The sequence below is a fragment of the Acinonyx jubatus genome, chromosome C1, assembly GCF_027475565.1.
Source record: "Acinonyx jubatus isolate Ajub_Pintada_27869175 chromosome C1, VMU_Ajub_asm_v1.0, whole genome shotgun sequence".
NCBI lineage: Eukaryota > Metazoa > Chordata > Mammalia > Carnivora > Felidae > Acinonyx > Acinonyx jubatus.
This window is the reverse complement of record NC_069381.1, coordinates 108,829,593-108,843,653: the sequence shown is the minus strand read 5'-3', so window position 1 is coordinate 108,843,653 and position 14,061 is coordinate 108,829,593. Positions and strand designations below refer to the sequence as shown.

The 14,061-nt window shown below is 38.0% G+C and overlaps 1 protein-coding gene across 2 annotated transcripts in view; it reads left to right on the top strand.

Moving 5' to 3' along the window:
- UGGT1 (UDP-glucose glycoprotein glucosyltransferase 1) overlaps positions 1 to 14,061 on the top strand; it is a 110,726-nt gene that overhangs the window by 65,252 nt on the left and 31,413 nt on the right. Inside the window, exons 21-28 of one of the 2 annotated variants that reach the window (XM_015062479.3) lie at positions 783 to 806; positions 1,297 to 1,391; positions 2,726 to 2,932; positions 3,916 to 4,047; positions 4,877 to 5,007; positions 7,954 to 8,049; positions 11,273 to 11,375; positions 12,742 to 12,821. In XM_015062479.3, coding sequence (XP_014917965.3) covers positions 783 to 806; positions 1,297 to 1,391; positions 2,726 to 2,932; positions 3,916 to 4,047; positions 4,877 to 5,007; positions 7,954 to 8,049; positions 11,273 to 11,375; positions 12,742 to 12,821 — 868 coding nt within the window. The remainder of the gene's footprint in view (positions 1 to 782; positions 807 to 1,296; positions 1,392 to 2,725; positions 2,933 to 3,915; positions 4,048 to 4,876; positions 5,008 to 7,953; positions 8,050 to 11,272; positions 11,376 to 12,741; positions 12,822 to 14,061) is intronic. The other variant, XM_027056087.2, reaches the window with a different exon arrangement.

The window sequence follows — 14,061 nt, the reverse complement described above, 5'->3', positions numbered from 1 at the left end:
ACTTATTTTCATGATTTTAAAATGAAAACACTTATGATGTAAACATGGGTTAATGGATTGCAAATTAGTTTGACTTCCTCTTCAGTGACAACACTGATTTAATTTTTTTAGGGTTTATAGGATAAACTTGGTTCTAGGAATCCTTGTGCATATTTTAAAACTGATTTTAATATGGAATCAGTTAGTTAGGCTAAAGTTATGTGAAATGATATTTTAATGGCAGACAGATGTTTTCCCCCTCTAGCCACTTATTACTCCTTCAGAGCACTGACTGTCATTTAAGGCAGCTCTTTTTTTTTAAATGCTTATTTATGTATTTTGAGAGAGAGAGAGAGAGTATGCCCATGCCTATGCAAGCGAGGGAGGACTGGGGGGGGGGGGAGAGAGAGAGAGAGAGAGAGAGAGAGAGAGAGAGAGAAAGAAAGAAAGAAAGAAAGAAAGAAAGAAAGAAAGAAAGAAAGAAAGAAACCCAAGCAGGCTCTGTGCTAAAATTCATAAACTGTGAGATCATTGCCCCTAGGCAGCTATTTTTATCTATGCTTTAGTCTTCTCCTAGAGAGAATTTCTGGCTTCCTAGATCTATGTGAATAAAAACAATTGCTCCATTTGGTTCAAGAAAATTGGTTCTGAGGGACCCTGGAACAGTGCTGTACCATTAGGGGGACTACGGAGCAGAGAGAAGATTGATCATGTTAGACATTATTTAAAATTTTGACTTTACGGTAGGCATCAGTTATAGCAATGACATTTTCTTCTACTCTTTTTCCTTTACCTCTGTCTAGGAATGTCCTCCAAGGAAATCTATGGTAACTTTAAACTTTAGAATGTTTTGTTTCTTTTCTTAATTATCTTATGTGGTTTCAGGCAGCATTGTGATTTAGAATTTATTGATACTTTATTGTGACCTTTCTAGAACCTGTGGATAACAGTAGATAATTTTTCAAATGCAGACAAAATTTGTGTAAATGTTTGCAAAGAATTCTATTTCAGAAAGTTACAAATCCATATGATTCAAGACTGTGATCTGTTACCCACATGTTTCATTGTACATGCTAACAGATGCCTAAACCATAGTAGAATTAATAAGTGCATGTTCCTAGCTTGTAATTAAGCCAATTGGAAGGTTACCCTGCTTTCGTTCTAGTAGAGAAATTTCACTACTTCTGCTTTGTATATTAAACATCATTTTCTTATTTTTTGCATGGTTTTCAGAAATTATTTGGCTTAAGAACAATACTGAAACGTGGAATGTGCTTTTTTCCCTCCGACTCACTATGTTGTTTTCTTTTTATACAGATGATTCCTTCATTAGGCCTGTAACTTTTTGGATTGTTGGAGATTTTGATAGCCCTTCTGGAAGACAGTTACTGTATGATGCTATTAAACATCAGGCAAGTGTCTACACCTCCACTCTGTGTACTGATGTTACTGTTCTGTGCGGAAGGCAGCTGTTCTGCTGTCTTAGTGCTTGAGGGAAAGGAGCATTGTTTCTTCGAAGGTCTGTCTTCTGGTGAGAAAAGAGAGGAGACTGGAGTGTTCAGACTTTATTTAAGGGAATAGATTCTTTTTTTTTTTTCTTTTAATGTTTATTTTTCAGAGAGAGTGAGAGTGGGGGAGGGGCAGAGAGAGACGGAGACAGAGGATCTGAAGTGGGCTCTGCATTTTCAGCACAGAGCCCACTGTGGGGCTCGAACTCACGGACTGTGAGATCATGACCTGAGCTGAAGTCAGATGCTTAACTGACTGAGCCACCCAGGAGCCCTGAGAATTGAAATTAAAAAAAAATATATTTTAACTGAAGTAAAATATAGGATCAAAAGAAGTGCACAAATCATAAGATACATAGTGTCTCAAAGGGAACACCCAGGTGGCCACCATCTCAGTCAAGAAATAGAGAATTATTGAATTCCTGAAAGCCATCACCCTGCTCCCTGTTCCCTCTTCTTGATTATTTTTTACTTTATTTAAATGGAATCTTATATATGTTTGTTTGTTTTCTTTACTCAGCATTTTGAGATTTATCCATGATATTACCAATAGTGGTAGTTAGTTCTTTTTTGCTGTGCTGTATTGTATGTCTATACCACAAAGTTTTGTTTGTTTGTTTAATCTATTTCATGGACAATGTCATCTTTTTCTAGTTGGGGGCTATTCTGAAGAAGCTGCTATGACTATTTTTGTATTTGTCTTTAGATAACACATTAGTATGAACTTTTGTTGCTTATGGTCATGACACAAGGTTTTATGGGTCCCAGATCTCTTCTCCCACACGGATTATTGTCTTTTTAATCAGGGAGAGATCAATTTTTACTAGGAATCTGGAAAGGCCATGTGCACAAAGAGGTGTTTGAACAGAAGCCTGAAGATTGGTTTGGGCTGAGGGAAGGAAAGATGGGATAGACTTGGAATTGGCATGCCAACATAAAGCATGGAGTATGTTAGAATAATACAAAGTGTTTTGGGGAATACAGGACTCTGATGGTCTGTAATGGAGCTGTATTTTCAGGGATGGTAAGAAATGAAGGGTAGGCTGGGGACCAGTTCATGTAGGGGTTTGAAAGCCTGGCTATAGCATTTTAATTTTATTGTGTGTGCAGAAGAGAACTGCTGAACACTTTTAAGAGAGATTGTATTTGCTACTTACTGGACTATGACTGATGTTAATGCCACTTTTTAATTTTAAAACATCTTACCATATAACTCTTATTTCCCCTTTTGTAAATAGAAATCCAGTAACAATGTTAGAATAAGCATGATCAATAATCCTAGTGAAGATATAAGTTATAAGAACACTCAGATCTCCAGAGCCATCTGGGCAGCTCTCCAAACACAGACGTCCAACTCTGCTAAGAACTTCATCACAAAAATGGCCAAGGAGGAGACTGCAGAGGCCTTGGCTGCAGGAGCTGACATCTGGGGGTTCTCTGTTGGGGTAAGTCTTTGTGTGTTGCATAGGGCTGCCTTGTTCTGTTACTTTCCACAGAAGTTCACTCCCGTGGGCTGATGCATCTTGTTCATGATCGGGATTTTTTATTTTAGTACTGAGTTTCAGAGGATTTCTTTTAGTTTGGAAGAATCTTTCCAAGAAATAACAATTCTGCCACATTCTGTTCACTACTTTTAATATTTTTAAATAAAGTTTCATATCTTATATGATTCATATAAGTTTATATTTTATATAGTTTTTAAAAGATGAGCAATATTTTGATTTGTCTATATAGCAAAATGATTGAAGTTTCTTAAAAGTTAGGGGTTTATGTGTTCTTGATGTGTTCTGATATAGGCCCACATGTATTCATCATGTAAGTTACTTACCTTTTGGACTGTTTTGTAGTTTTCAAAAAAAAAAAATTTTTTTTAATGTTTATTTTTGAGAGAGAGACAGACAAAGTGTGAGCCGGGGAGTGTCAGAGAGAGAGGGAGACACAGAATCTGAAGCAGGCTTCAGGCTCTGAGCTATCAGCATAGAGCCCGACATGGGGCTCGAACTCACGGACTATGAGATCATGACCGGAGCTGAAGTCGGACGCCCAACTGACTAAGCCACCCAGGCGGCCCTGGACTGTTTTGTAGTTTTAAAATTCTTATAAAATGATGGTGTACTTGATGTTTCAGTGAGAAAAAAGACCCTTGAAATTAGCAAGATTTTAAAATGCAGAATAAAGGTGTGATGAATAATTTGCCAGTTGAACAATCACATAAAAGAATAGGAACAGAAAATAAGCATTACTTGATAAGTGGGAGGGTGGGGGAAAATGGGAAGAGTGAAGAATTGAAACATCATAATGTTAATTATTAAAATTTTGTTCTGACTTTCCATTAAAAGAGTATTTTGTGATTTATTCATTATGGTTATTCATTTTTATGGCTTGCTTAATAACAATTACTTTTCCTTAATAACAATTACTTTCCTAGGGCATGGATTTCAGTCTTTTTAAAGAGGTCTTTGAGTCTTCCAAAATGGATTTCATTTTGTCTCATGCCATGTACTGCAGGGATGTTCTGAAGCTGAAGAAGGGACAGAGGGCAGTGATCAGCAATGGAAGGGTGAGGATTTTGTTCTGAGACAAGCTTGACCTCAAATTAGATCTGTGAACAGTGTTGGCGGTGTTCCCTGAAGCTAGTAAACTAACTTTTCAAACAGAGTCACTCTTTTCCTGAGGGGAATGGGGTTTATGCAGTGCTGATGATAATTTCTGCACCCTGATTTCAGAGGAGGCTTGCTTTTGTTACAAGTGTTCTTGTGTAAAACCTTCCCACTGTTTATTATGTCCTGTCCTGTGTATAGTGACGAGAGTGTGGTGTCTCTCAGAGAATAAGCTGATAAAGTTTTGATCTGTGAAGTATTCATCCCCTGTGGGGACCGTGTTCATAGTTGTGCAGTCTCTGTGAACTTCATTGGTGCAGGCTTAGACTCTTTCATGCATATCTGCAGCCATAGACATGAGACTTGGGGGGCCAGGGGGGGCATACCAAACTTTAAACTCTTAGCACAGAGGGTGAAATCTCTGCTGTCTGTCACTCACCACACTGCATCTCTTAAAAACATCTTAAAAACTTCACCACACTGCATTTAGTTTTATTATTTATATCCAGTGAGAATTAATGAAAACTTTATTGCTATTTTGTTTTACTTCAGAGTTGCTGACTAAAAATATTGTGACATATACAAGTGTACACTCTGTGTGGTTGAGGAATTGATAAATAACTGGATGAATTGATTTGGGTTTAATTTTTGCCTTTTTCATTGATTTTATTAGATGTATACATGTCTTGGGTCTTTACCCTGATAGGCTTCTAAGATAGCCAGACGACCACAGAGGGCTTCTTTACAGCTTGCTGATTCTAGCACTGACCACGCTGCTCCTCTTCACAGATCATTGGGCCGCTGGACGACAGTGAACTCTTTAATCAAGACGATTTCCACCTCCTAGAAAATATCATCTTAAAAACTTCAGGACAGAAAATCAAATCCCATATTCAACAGCTTCGGGTAGAAGAAGATGTGTACGTTTTGCCATGGAAGAAATTAATTAGTGCATACCATAGGGGCTGGGTTAATTGAACATTCCTTGTGCTTTCTATTTCATGGTGTTTTATTTTCAGCTTGAACATATGATAATGCTTTTCAGTTCAGGTGTTTACTTTTGCTTCTATTGAAACAAGTTAATTTATTTAAAGAACTGAAGTAGGTCTCTTCGTTTTGTTTTTTCTTGGTTGTGGAAAATTTCAAACATATGCGAAAGTAGAGGGGTGAGGTGAGGGTTTTTTTTTAGTTTTTTGTTTTTTGTTTTTAACCTTGGAATACTTTTGTAAAGAGGTACTTTCCCTCATTTGTTTTATTTTGTTCAGGAAAGGAAAGTAGGCTAAATGCTTCTTTTCCTTTATTTATTAGCATAGAATAATGAGTTGTTTCTCTTGTATCCTGCATAGGTGATGAATTGGTTATTGTGGTTTTTAATATTTATTTTAATTCTTTCAGTGTTCTTGTTAGCTAATGTATTTTAATGAGTTATTTCTCAATGGGAAGAAAATGAATTATTTAACTGGTCCACGTCCCTGGTGTGGACCCATAGGTCCGTTATGGACCCATAACGAGGGCCCATAGGTCATATACACATGGTTCTTGTATTAAATATTAAATGAATGTAGTAGGAGGGATATATTTTATGTTTAATTTTTTGAGGAACCATCATGTTTTCCCACAGAGGACGTACCATTTTACTTTCCCATCAGTAATGTGTAAGGGTTCCACTTTCTCCACATCCTTATCAATACTTGTTATTTTTTGGGTTTTTTTGGTAATACTCTAATGGATCTGAAGTGGTATCTCTTTGTGGTTTGATTTGCACTTCCCTAACAATTAGTGATGACATCTGAATATCTTTGGAAAAATATCCATTCAGTGCTTTGTACCTTGTTTTTGTTTTAAGTAATCTCTCCACCCAGTGTGGGGCTCCAGCTCACAACCCAGAGATCAAGACTTTCATGCCCACTGAGCCAGCCAAGTGCCCCTACTTTGCACATTTTTAATTGTGTGTTTTTTTATTATTGACTTATAGGAGTTCTGTGGAAATATGTAAATATTTGGGCTATTGATCTTTTATAGATAGATGAGATGCAAATATTTTGTCCCATTCTGTGAGTTGTATTTTCACTCATTTGTAGTGTTCTTTGATGAGTAGTTGGAGGATACGCAATTTAAAAGTTCTGGTTTTTTTCTTCATCTCTTTCACATACCCTCATGCCACAGGGTTTAAGATACATGTCTTAGTGAAGAACTGACCTCGATAGCTGCCAGAGTAGTCCCTTTGCCAAGCCTTGTGTGATAGGGGAAGGAATCTTTTTTCATCTCAGTCAGTAGTGGGGCTACAGATAAGGAGGTTTCCTTCTACCTCAGTGGCTCTTCAGTGATACCCCTTGTTCTGGCCTATGAAACACTTCTCTGATGCAGGCTAGGAGGTGTTCCCATGTCTCGAAGCCATCATGTCACGGGCATAGGCTTGGTGTAGTGTGTCCTTGGACCACTCCCTCTCTCTGTGAAGTCTTTGTGGACTACATGATTGCCAGACTGTGCACCAGAGACTTGCCTTTTACTAAAGAGAAGTGGCTCTGGGTCTCTCCTAGGTGGATTGAGGGAAATAAGGTAGTCCCAGGGCTACCTAAAGATAAACTAAAACTATTCGGGCTCTCAGAATTACCTTGCTTGCCTAGGGCTTTCAGTAGTGCCATAGCTGCGCCACCTTGGAGTGGCCCGCTTTGACAGCCACAGCTTTCACTCATGGCCCAGACCTGCAGCCACAAGGCCATCCTTAGCTTTCTGAAGCTCAGCTATGGGCTGTTTGATAACGGTGCTTTGTGAACTTTTAGGGAGTTTGTTGTTTGCCTGTTCAGCCAAGTCCATACAACCCAGCATCCCTTGGCGTGTTTTGTGACAGTGTTGACACATCACAGGAAACAAGTGGCCTGGATTATATGTATTCAGAGTCAGTAGTGAGAAGTACCAGAGAGGTAGTTTGATATAGCTGTTTGGTTCAGTGAGAAAATGTATAGACTTGATTCCAGTTCACATAGTTACAGGTGTTTTTTAGAATTCTTAGAATTCAGTGCTTGGTTCAGCAGATTTGACCTTTTTTATAAGTCTCCTGATTTAGTTCAAGATCTTCCTTAGTTAGAAATCAACTTTAGAAGGGTCAGGGAAAGCCGAAATACTTTTCTACATTGTTTACTGCAGCACTGATTGTAATAGTGAAATAGGAAGCAACCTGGATGTTCGCTAGCCAGTTGGTGATTATGACCTATCCATAAACATATTAGTGAAAATATTGATGCACCCTGTGTTTATTAACTAAAAAAAATATGTTTGTAGTATATGTTTGCAATATATTGTTAAATGAAGAAGCAGGTTACTAAATAATATAATCCCACTTATGATTATATATGTATTTATATATGTTTAAAAATATAGAAGAATTATGAACCAAAATGTCATCAGTGCTCTTGATAAGGGCATTATATGTATATCTGTTTTCTCATTTTTTTTCTGAATTCTTTCCAGTGAATTATTACTCTAATAATCATAAAAACTATTAGAGGTATTTAGCAGCGGGTGAGGGAGAAGGTAAATACCACAAACTGACAGTCTGTTACGGGATGGGCCCTGAGCTTGGTGCTTTCTGTTGAGCTGGTGCAATGTTTACAAGAGCCATACCAAGTAGGTACTACTATCCCCATTTCACATATGGGCAAATCGGTGTCTTCTTTCAAGGTTATGAAACTACTCAGTTACAAAATCGTACTTTTTCTCATGCATGCCTGTTGGTAAAAAGTTCGTACATTCTTCAAACCGTCTTGTTGGTATTCACTACTTAGACTGATTATATCATGTTCAGCAATAATTGGAAAAACCTTCGGTGAAAGAGATGCTAAATCTTCACCAACCATGTCTTTCAGGGCAAGTGACTTGGTCATGAAGGTGGATGCCCTCCTGTCGGCTCAACCAAAAGGAGATGCAAGAATCGAGTACCAGTTTTTTGAAGACAGACATAGGTACAGAGTTAATGTTGAATTCATGCATATTCTTGAATAAACTCTTAAGGTTGCCTGTATCTCATCTCCTTTATTTTTCCATGTGAAGTGTGTACATAGTTCTTACTGGAATGGCAAATTTGTCCACTGTGTATTTTTCATATATATGCATTTTCATATGCAGAATTCATAAAGGGATCTTGGTTGCATAAACACTGACGTTTATTTCTAAATCTGAAATTTATTTAGACAGTACCCTTTTAGAAAACAGAAAGCATTTAATGACAGATCAGTTGTAATTTTCTGATAAGAATAAACGCAGGTTGTTAGAACACTTGTATCGTTCATCTTTTACTGAAAATGGTTTTGTTTTCAATAAAATAAAAAGTTTAGTATTATGAAGTTCTTGCCTTTTGTTTTTTTTTAGTTTTTTATTTGAAAAGTTTCAAAGCTGCTGAATAGTTGAAAGATTATTACAGTGAACACCCAAATATCTTCAACCTGGGTTCACTGGTTGTTAACATTGTGCCACATTTATCTGTCATCTACCTGTGGGTCGTGTATGTATGTATAGTATATACAATGTGTATGTTTGTGAACAAGCATACATGCACTCACATTTTTCCTGAACCATTTGAAGGTCCGTTTCAGACATCATTACACATCATGTCTGAATTCCTCAGCATGTGTCTCCTGAACACTTGGGGTATCTCTACCATTAGCATATTTCAGAGATTTAGCCTTGATACGGTGATAGTAAGTAGCACACAGTCCTATTCACATTTCTCTAAGGCCCCTGTAATGACCTTTGAAAATGGTTTTGTTCTTTGATTTGCTCCAGATCACACATTGCAGTCCTTTGCTGTGTGTCTCTGTAGTCTCCTTAAATCCAGAACTGTTCCCTGCTTTTTGTTTTTATTTTATTTTATTTTTTTGTTGTTTTTTGGTTTTTTTTGTCTCTTATGACCCTTTTTTCTAACAGTCCAGGCCAGTTATTTTGTGGAATGTCCCATAGTCTGGGTTGTTTTCTCATGATTAGACTTAAGATTAACTTGTCTTTAGAAAGAACCTCTACAGTTGATATATGTAGCCAGGCAGGTTATATATCTTGATATATCTAGATATACCACTAAAACCTTAGAGGTTTTAGATACAGATGCCTGCTTCCTGCTCCTTTATGATTCTAATTTAATTAGTCTGGGGTAGATTGGACTTTGGTTTAGTTGACCCATGCTTTCTGATATCCAGTCCTTGTGGGGATCAAATCTGACTGGACTGTTTGATCCAGGCTAGAATGGAGAATCTGTTAGAAACCAGATGATTTCTGAAGCTGGTGCTGCTGGTCTGGAGCCACATTTTGAGAACAGCTGTAGTAGAGTTAAAAAAAAACAAAAAACAAAAAAAAAACGGTTATTTTAGAATAATTATTGGCAGCTGAAATTGTTAATTTTGTCAAAAATTGAAATCATCTGCTTTGATACAGGCACAAAGCTGTTCTGATGGTTATTTCCAGAACTGTTAGGATTTGAAATAACCTTCATCACCATTTAAACTATACTTACACGGTTTTTTTAGTTAACATTTTATTTTGTACTTTTGTTTTCCTCCCACTGGGTAAATATTCTTGCACAGAATAGTAGTGGTTAGCGCCGGAACTACATTAAAACATTGTTCAGCACAAAGATAGGCACTGATTTGACCAGTTAAGATTTTGGAAAATTGGATGTGTTTTGGAATTCTTTCACCTTTATTCCTTTTCAAAATGTATCAGAAGTTCTTGCTCCTCTTAAGTCATCTAAGTCAATGTGACTTCATAGGGAGGCTGTGTAGCTGGAAACCACAGATGGGAAGATGCAGGTTCTCCCCCGGAAATCTTGGGGGTACAAATTGCAATCTAACCAGCTGCTGTTTTTTACTTATTAAGACAAAATATGTATAACTTAATATCCTTGTAAATTGGCTTAATTCTTCTGAACTTGTGATTAACAGTACATATTATCCAGAAAAATAATTTTTTATTATTTTCTTTAACGTTTATTCATTTTTGAGAGAGAACATGAGTGGGGGAGGGGCAGAGAGAGAGAGGAAGACACAGAATCCAAAGCAGGCTCCAGGCTCTGAGCTGTCAGCAAAGAGCCCGACTTGGGGCTTGAACTCACGAACTGTGAGATCATGACCTGAGCCGAAGTTGGACGCTTAACCAACTGAGCCACCCAGGTGCCCTGAATTTTGCTAATTTTTAAATGAGAAAACTGGCAATATTCTTTTTTTTTTTTTTTTTTTTTAATGTTTGTTTATTTTTGAGAGAGATACAGTGAGGCAGGGGCAGAGAGAGGGAGACACAGAATCTGAAGCAGGCTCCAGGCTCTGAGCTGTCAGTACAGAGCCTGATACGGGGCTTGAACCCACTAACCGTGAGATCATGACCTGAGCTAAAGTCGGATGCTCAACTGACTGAGCCACCCAGACACCCCATCCAGAAAAATATTTGTGTCCTGTGACTCAGTAATCTCATGTCTAGGACTTTGTTCACTCCAACGAAATTTCCAGTGTGAAAAAAAGTAGATGTACGAAGTTACAGGCTGCAAGCCATCTAAATGTCCAGCAATAAGAAATAGCTTGGGTAAACATGGCAGATTCACAGGGTAAATAGAAGATTTTTTCCTATTCAGGATATTTGATGTGTAACAGTATGGAAAAATCATGATAAGGTGGTGGGGGAAGGAAGGAAATTGTTATAAAATTGCTACTATCTTTATACAGGCATTTGAGAAGGTCTACAGAGAAAAATGCCACAGAATGGTTGGGTTGGGGTGGCAAGATTTTATGCTTCTTTCTTTTTTCTCTCACAGGTTTTCTGTAATGTTCTTTGTATTTAAAAAATCCATTATTTCTTCTCTCCTCATACCCTTCTCGTCAAGAAAAAAAAATTGGCATGTTTGTAATTGTCAAAAACAAACATCAGCTTTTAGCAGTTTTCGGTTAAATACAGTTTCAAGCTGGTTTTCCTCTATTAACACATATCTTTTGGTTCATTTTGAGTGAATTTGAATCTTCAGGTTTTGCAAACTTTGAGGTAGATGTAATAACAGAGTTAACCACCATGTAGCCTTATTGTTTTAGATCTAAAGTGTTTTTGGAAATGCTGAGAGGGCTGATAGCTTATGTTGGCCTTAAAAAAACAAAGTTAACTTTGTTTCCTGTTTTCCATGAGATTCACGTTTTGTCTTTTTGATCTCTGTAGTGCAATTAAAATGAGGCCGAAAGAAGGGGAGACGTACTTTGACGTCGTGGCTGTCATTGACCCTGTCACCAGAGAAGCACAGAGACTTGCCCCGTTGCTCTTGGTAGGCATGGCTTCTGAGGCTGTTCTCATCTCTATCTGAAGTGGTCACAGGTCCTGTGACTCTCTGAGAGTCTTATTGTTCCCGTAGTTATCTTCACAGGGCATTGGAAAATGCCACAGGGCATCATGGCAGAGCAAGTGTCTTCATACAAATTGGTAGTGGCTCTGGAAACATCCTTCTAACCTTAGGATGTTGGTACAAGTTTGGTTGGTTTCCTCATGTACTAAAAAAAAAAAATCCTATTTACAGCAAGATTTTTTTTTTTTTCTTTAATGTTTATTTATTTTTGAGACAGAGAGAGAGCACAAGTAGGGAATGGGCAGAGACAGAGAGGGAGACAGAGAATTCACAGCAGGCTCCAGGCTCTGAGCTGTCAGCACAGAGCCCAACATGGGGCTTGAATTCACGAACTGTGAGATTATGACCTGAGCCAAAGTTGGACGCTTAACCAGCTGAGCCACACAGGCATCCCAGAGCAAGATGTCTTTTAATTAACTTTATTTATGCCATGTTTTGATTTATAAGGAATAAGAGGTAAAAAGATAAATGAATGTTGCTTTATCATTTTCCTTTTTTAAAACTAGCAATTTAAAAATTGTAGCATGTCTTGTACATTTGTATAAAATACTACAGTTTTAAGAAAATTTAGGAGCTGTGCCAAAAATACAGTTGCTTCAACATTTTTTTTTTTGAGTTGTATTTCTTTTTTAAGGTAAAGTTTTATTGATGTGTAATCAGCTAACCTTTTTGTGGGTGTGTGTATATATATGCATTTTTCTCACTGTAGTATGTAAACTGCACTGATGAACCTTTAAAATTTTCCTTGTGTAGGGGTGCCTGGGTGGCTCAGTTGGTTAAGCACCTGACTTTAGTTCAGGTCATGATCTCACAGTTCATGGGTTCGAGCCCTGCATCGGGCTCTGTACTGACAGCTCAGAGCCTGGAGCCTGCTTCAGATTCTGTGTCTCCCTCTCTCTGTGTCCCTTCCCTGTTCATGCTCTGTCTCTCTCTCTCAAAAATAAATACACATTAGAAAAATTTAAAAATTTTCCTTCTGTAGACAGCTCTCCATTATCCATCAGTTGCCTCAACACATGGGGAACAGTAATTTGCAGTAGCCCACTTGCTATGTTTTTGCCAAATGAAATCTATGTGTGATTTAGATTGTGCCCCAGAGTTGTGATTTCCAGAAATTTCTCCATTGCAGACTATTATTCTCTTTCTGTCTTTCTTGAGATATTAAGAGGTGTTCTCTCAACTCAGTGTCAGAGTGATAAATTTCTGAAGAGAAAATGTAAATATTTTGTCTCAAATATCATTTAGTTTCACTATAGGAAAATGTGTTTTGTCTCGTTTGCACTTTTAGGTTTTAACCCAGCTGATCAACATGAATCTGAGAGTGTTTATGAACTGCCAGTCAAAACTTTCTGACATGCCTTTAAAAAGGTAAAACAAAGCTCTTTAAGAAATCAGTTGAAAACGTGGTACTGAATCTGAAAGCTGGTATTGCGTGTTAAGGATCAAATGGGCTTATAGCTGGACTTCATGTTTGAAAAGATCATTTACTGAATGTTTAGGTTTGCTAAATTTCTGCTTTAATCAGAAGTTCTGAGAACTTAGCATGGGCATGGAAGCATTTAGGTGGCGTTAACCCAAGCTACCGTGTGTGCCTGCCTGCCTTTCCTTCTTTCCTTCCTTCCTTCCTTCCTTCCTTCCTTCCTTCCTTCCTTCCTTCCTTCCTTCCTTCCTTCCTTCCTTCCTCCTTCCTTCCTTCCTTCCTTCCTCCTTCCTTCCTGCCTTTCCTTCTTTTCTTCCTGCCTGCCTGCCTTGCCTTGCCTTACCTGCCTGCCTGCCTTCCTGCCTTCCTCTTTCCTTCCTTCCTTCCTTCCTTCCTTCCTTCCTTCCTTCCTTCCTTCCTTCCTTCCTCTTCCTTCCTTCCTTCTTCCCTGCCTCCATCCCTCTCTCAGAATTATGTCATTGTTTAATTTTAAACATTTGGATCAATGTAGCTATTAAATTTACCTAGTTAAAAAAATGTGCTGTGGTGCAAGAAGAAACTTGCCTGTCTTTTTTTATCTTAAAAGTGGAGCAGAATTATTTCAAGTTGTAGTATATTTGTCAGAGGAAACTTGGTGAGGTCCATTTGCATGTGTCTTGAGAAGGAGGGCAGGCTTAGCTGTGTGTTGTCTAAACCTTGGAATGGTCATTTATGAAAAAAATTATATAAAAAGCAGTTAATAGTAATAGGGTAGCATCTTCTGGGTCTGTGGGAAATTCCTTATATGCAAATGTGCTGTGTTTTATAAATTAGATTCTAAGTGAATTCAGATATTGTTTCAAAGTCACTCAATGGCTCTCAGCTTCCACTGTTGTCCTTGAACAGGAGAGATGTTTAAACTATTGTGCATAGTGTTTCCGGGGCCCACCTGAGAACCCAGTCACCATTTAGGACTTTGTGTTTAAGAGAAAAATAAGTGTTTTTCTCATTGAAGGGAAACATGTGCTTAGGAAATCTTGTGCCTCTAACAGCAGCCACCCTTAGCAGTCCCAGAAAGAATGACTTTTCCTCTCATTTCTGTCCCTCATGCCCTTATCTTGCATCTGCAACAGCCACAGGAGGCATAATTAGGTCAAGAGATGGTTTTGGAAACACTTTTCCCAGTGTGGGGGGCTACCTTTCCAAATA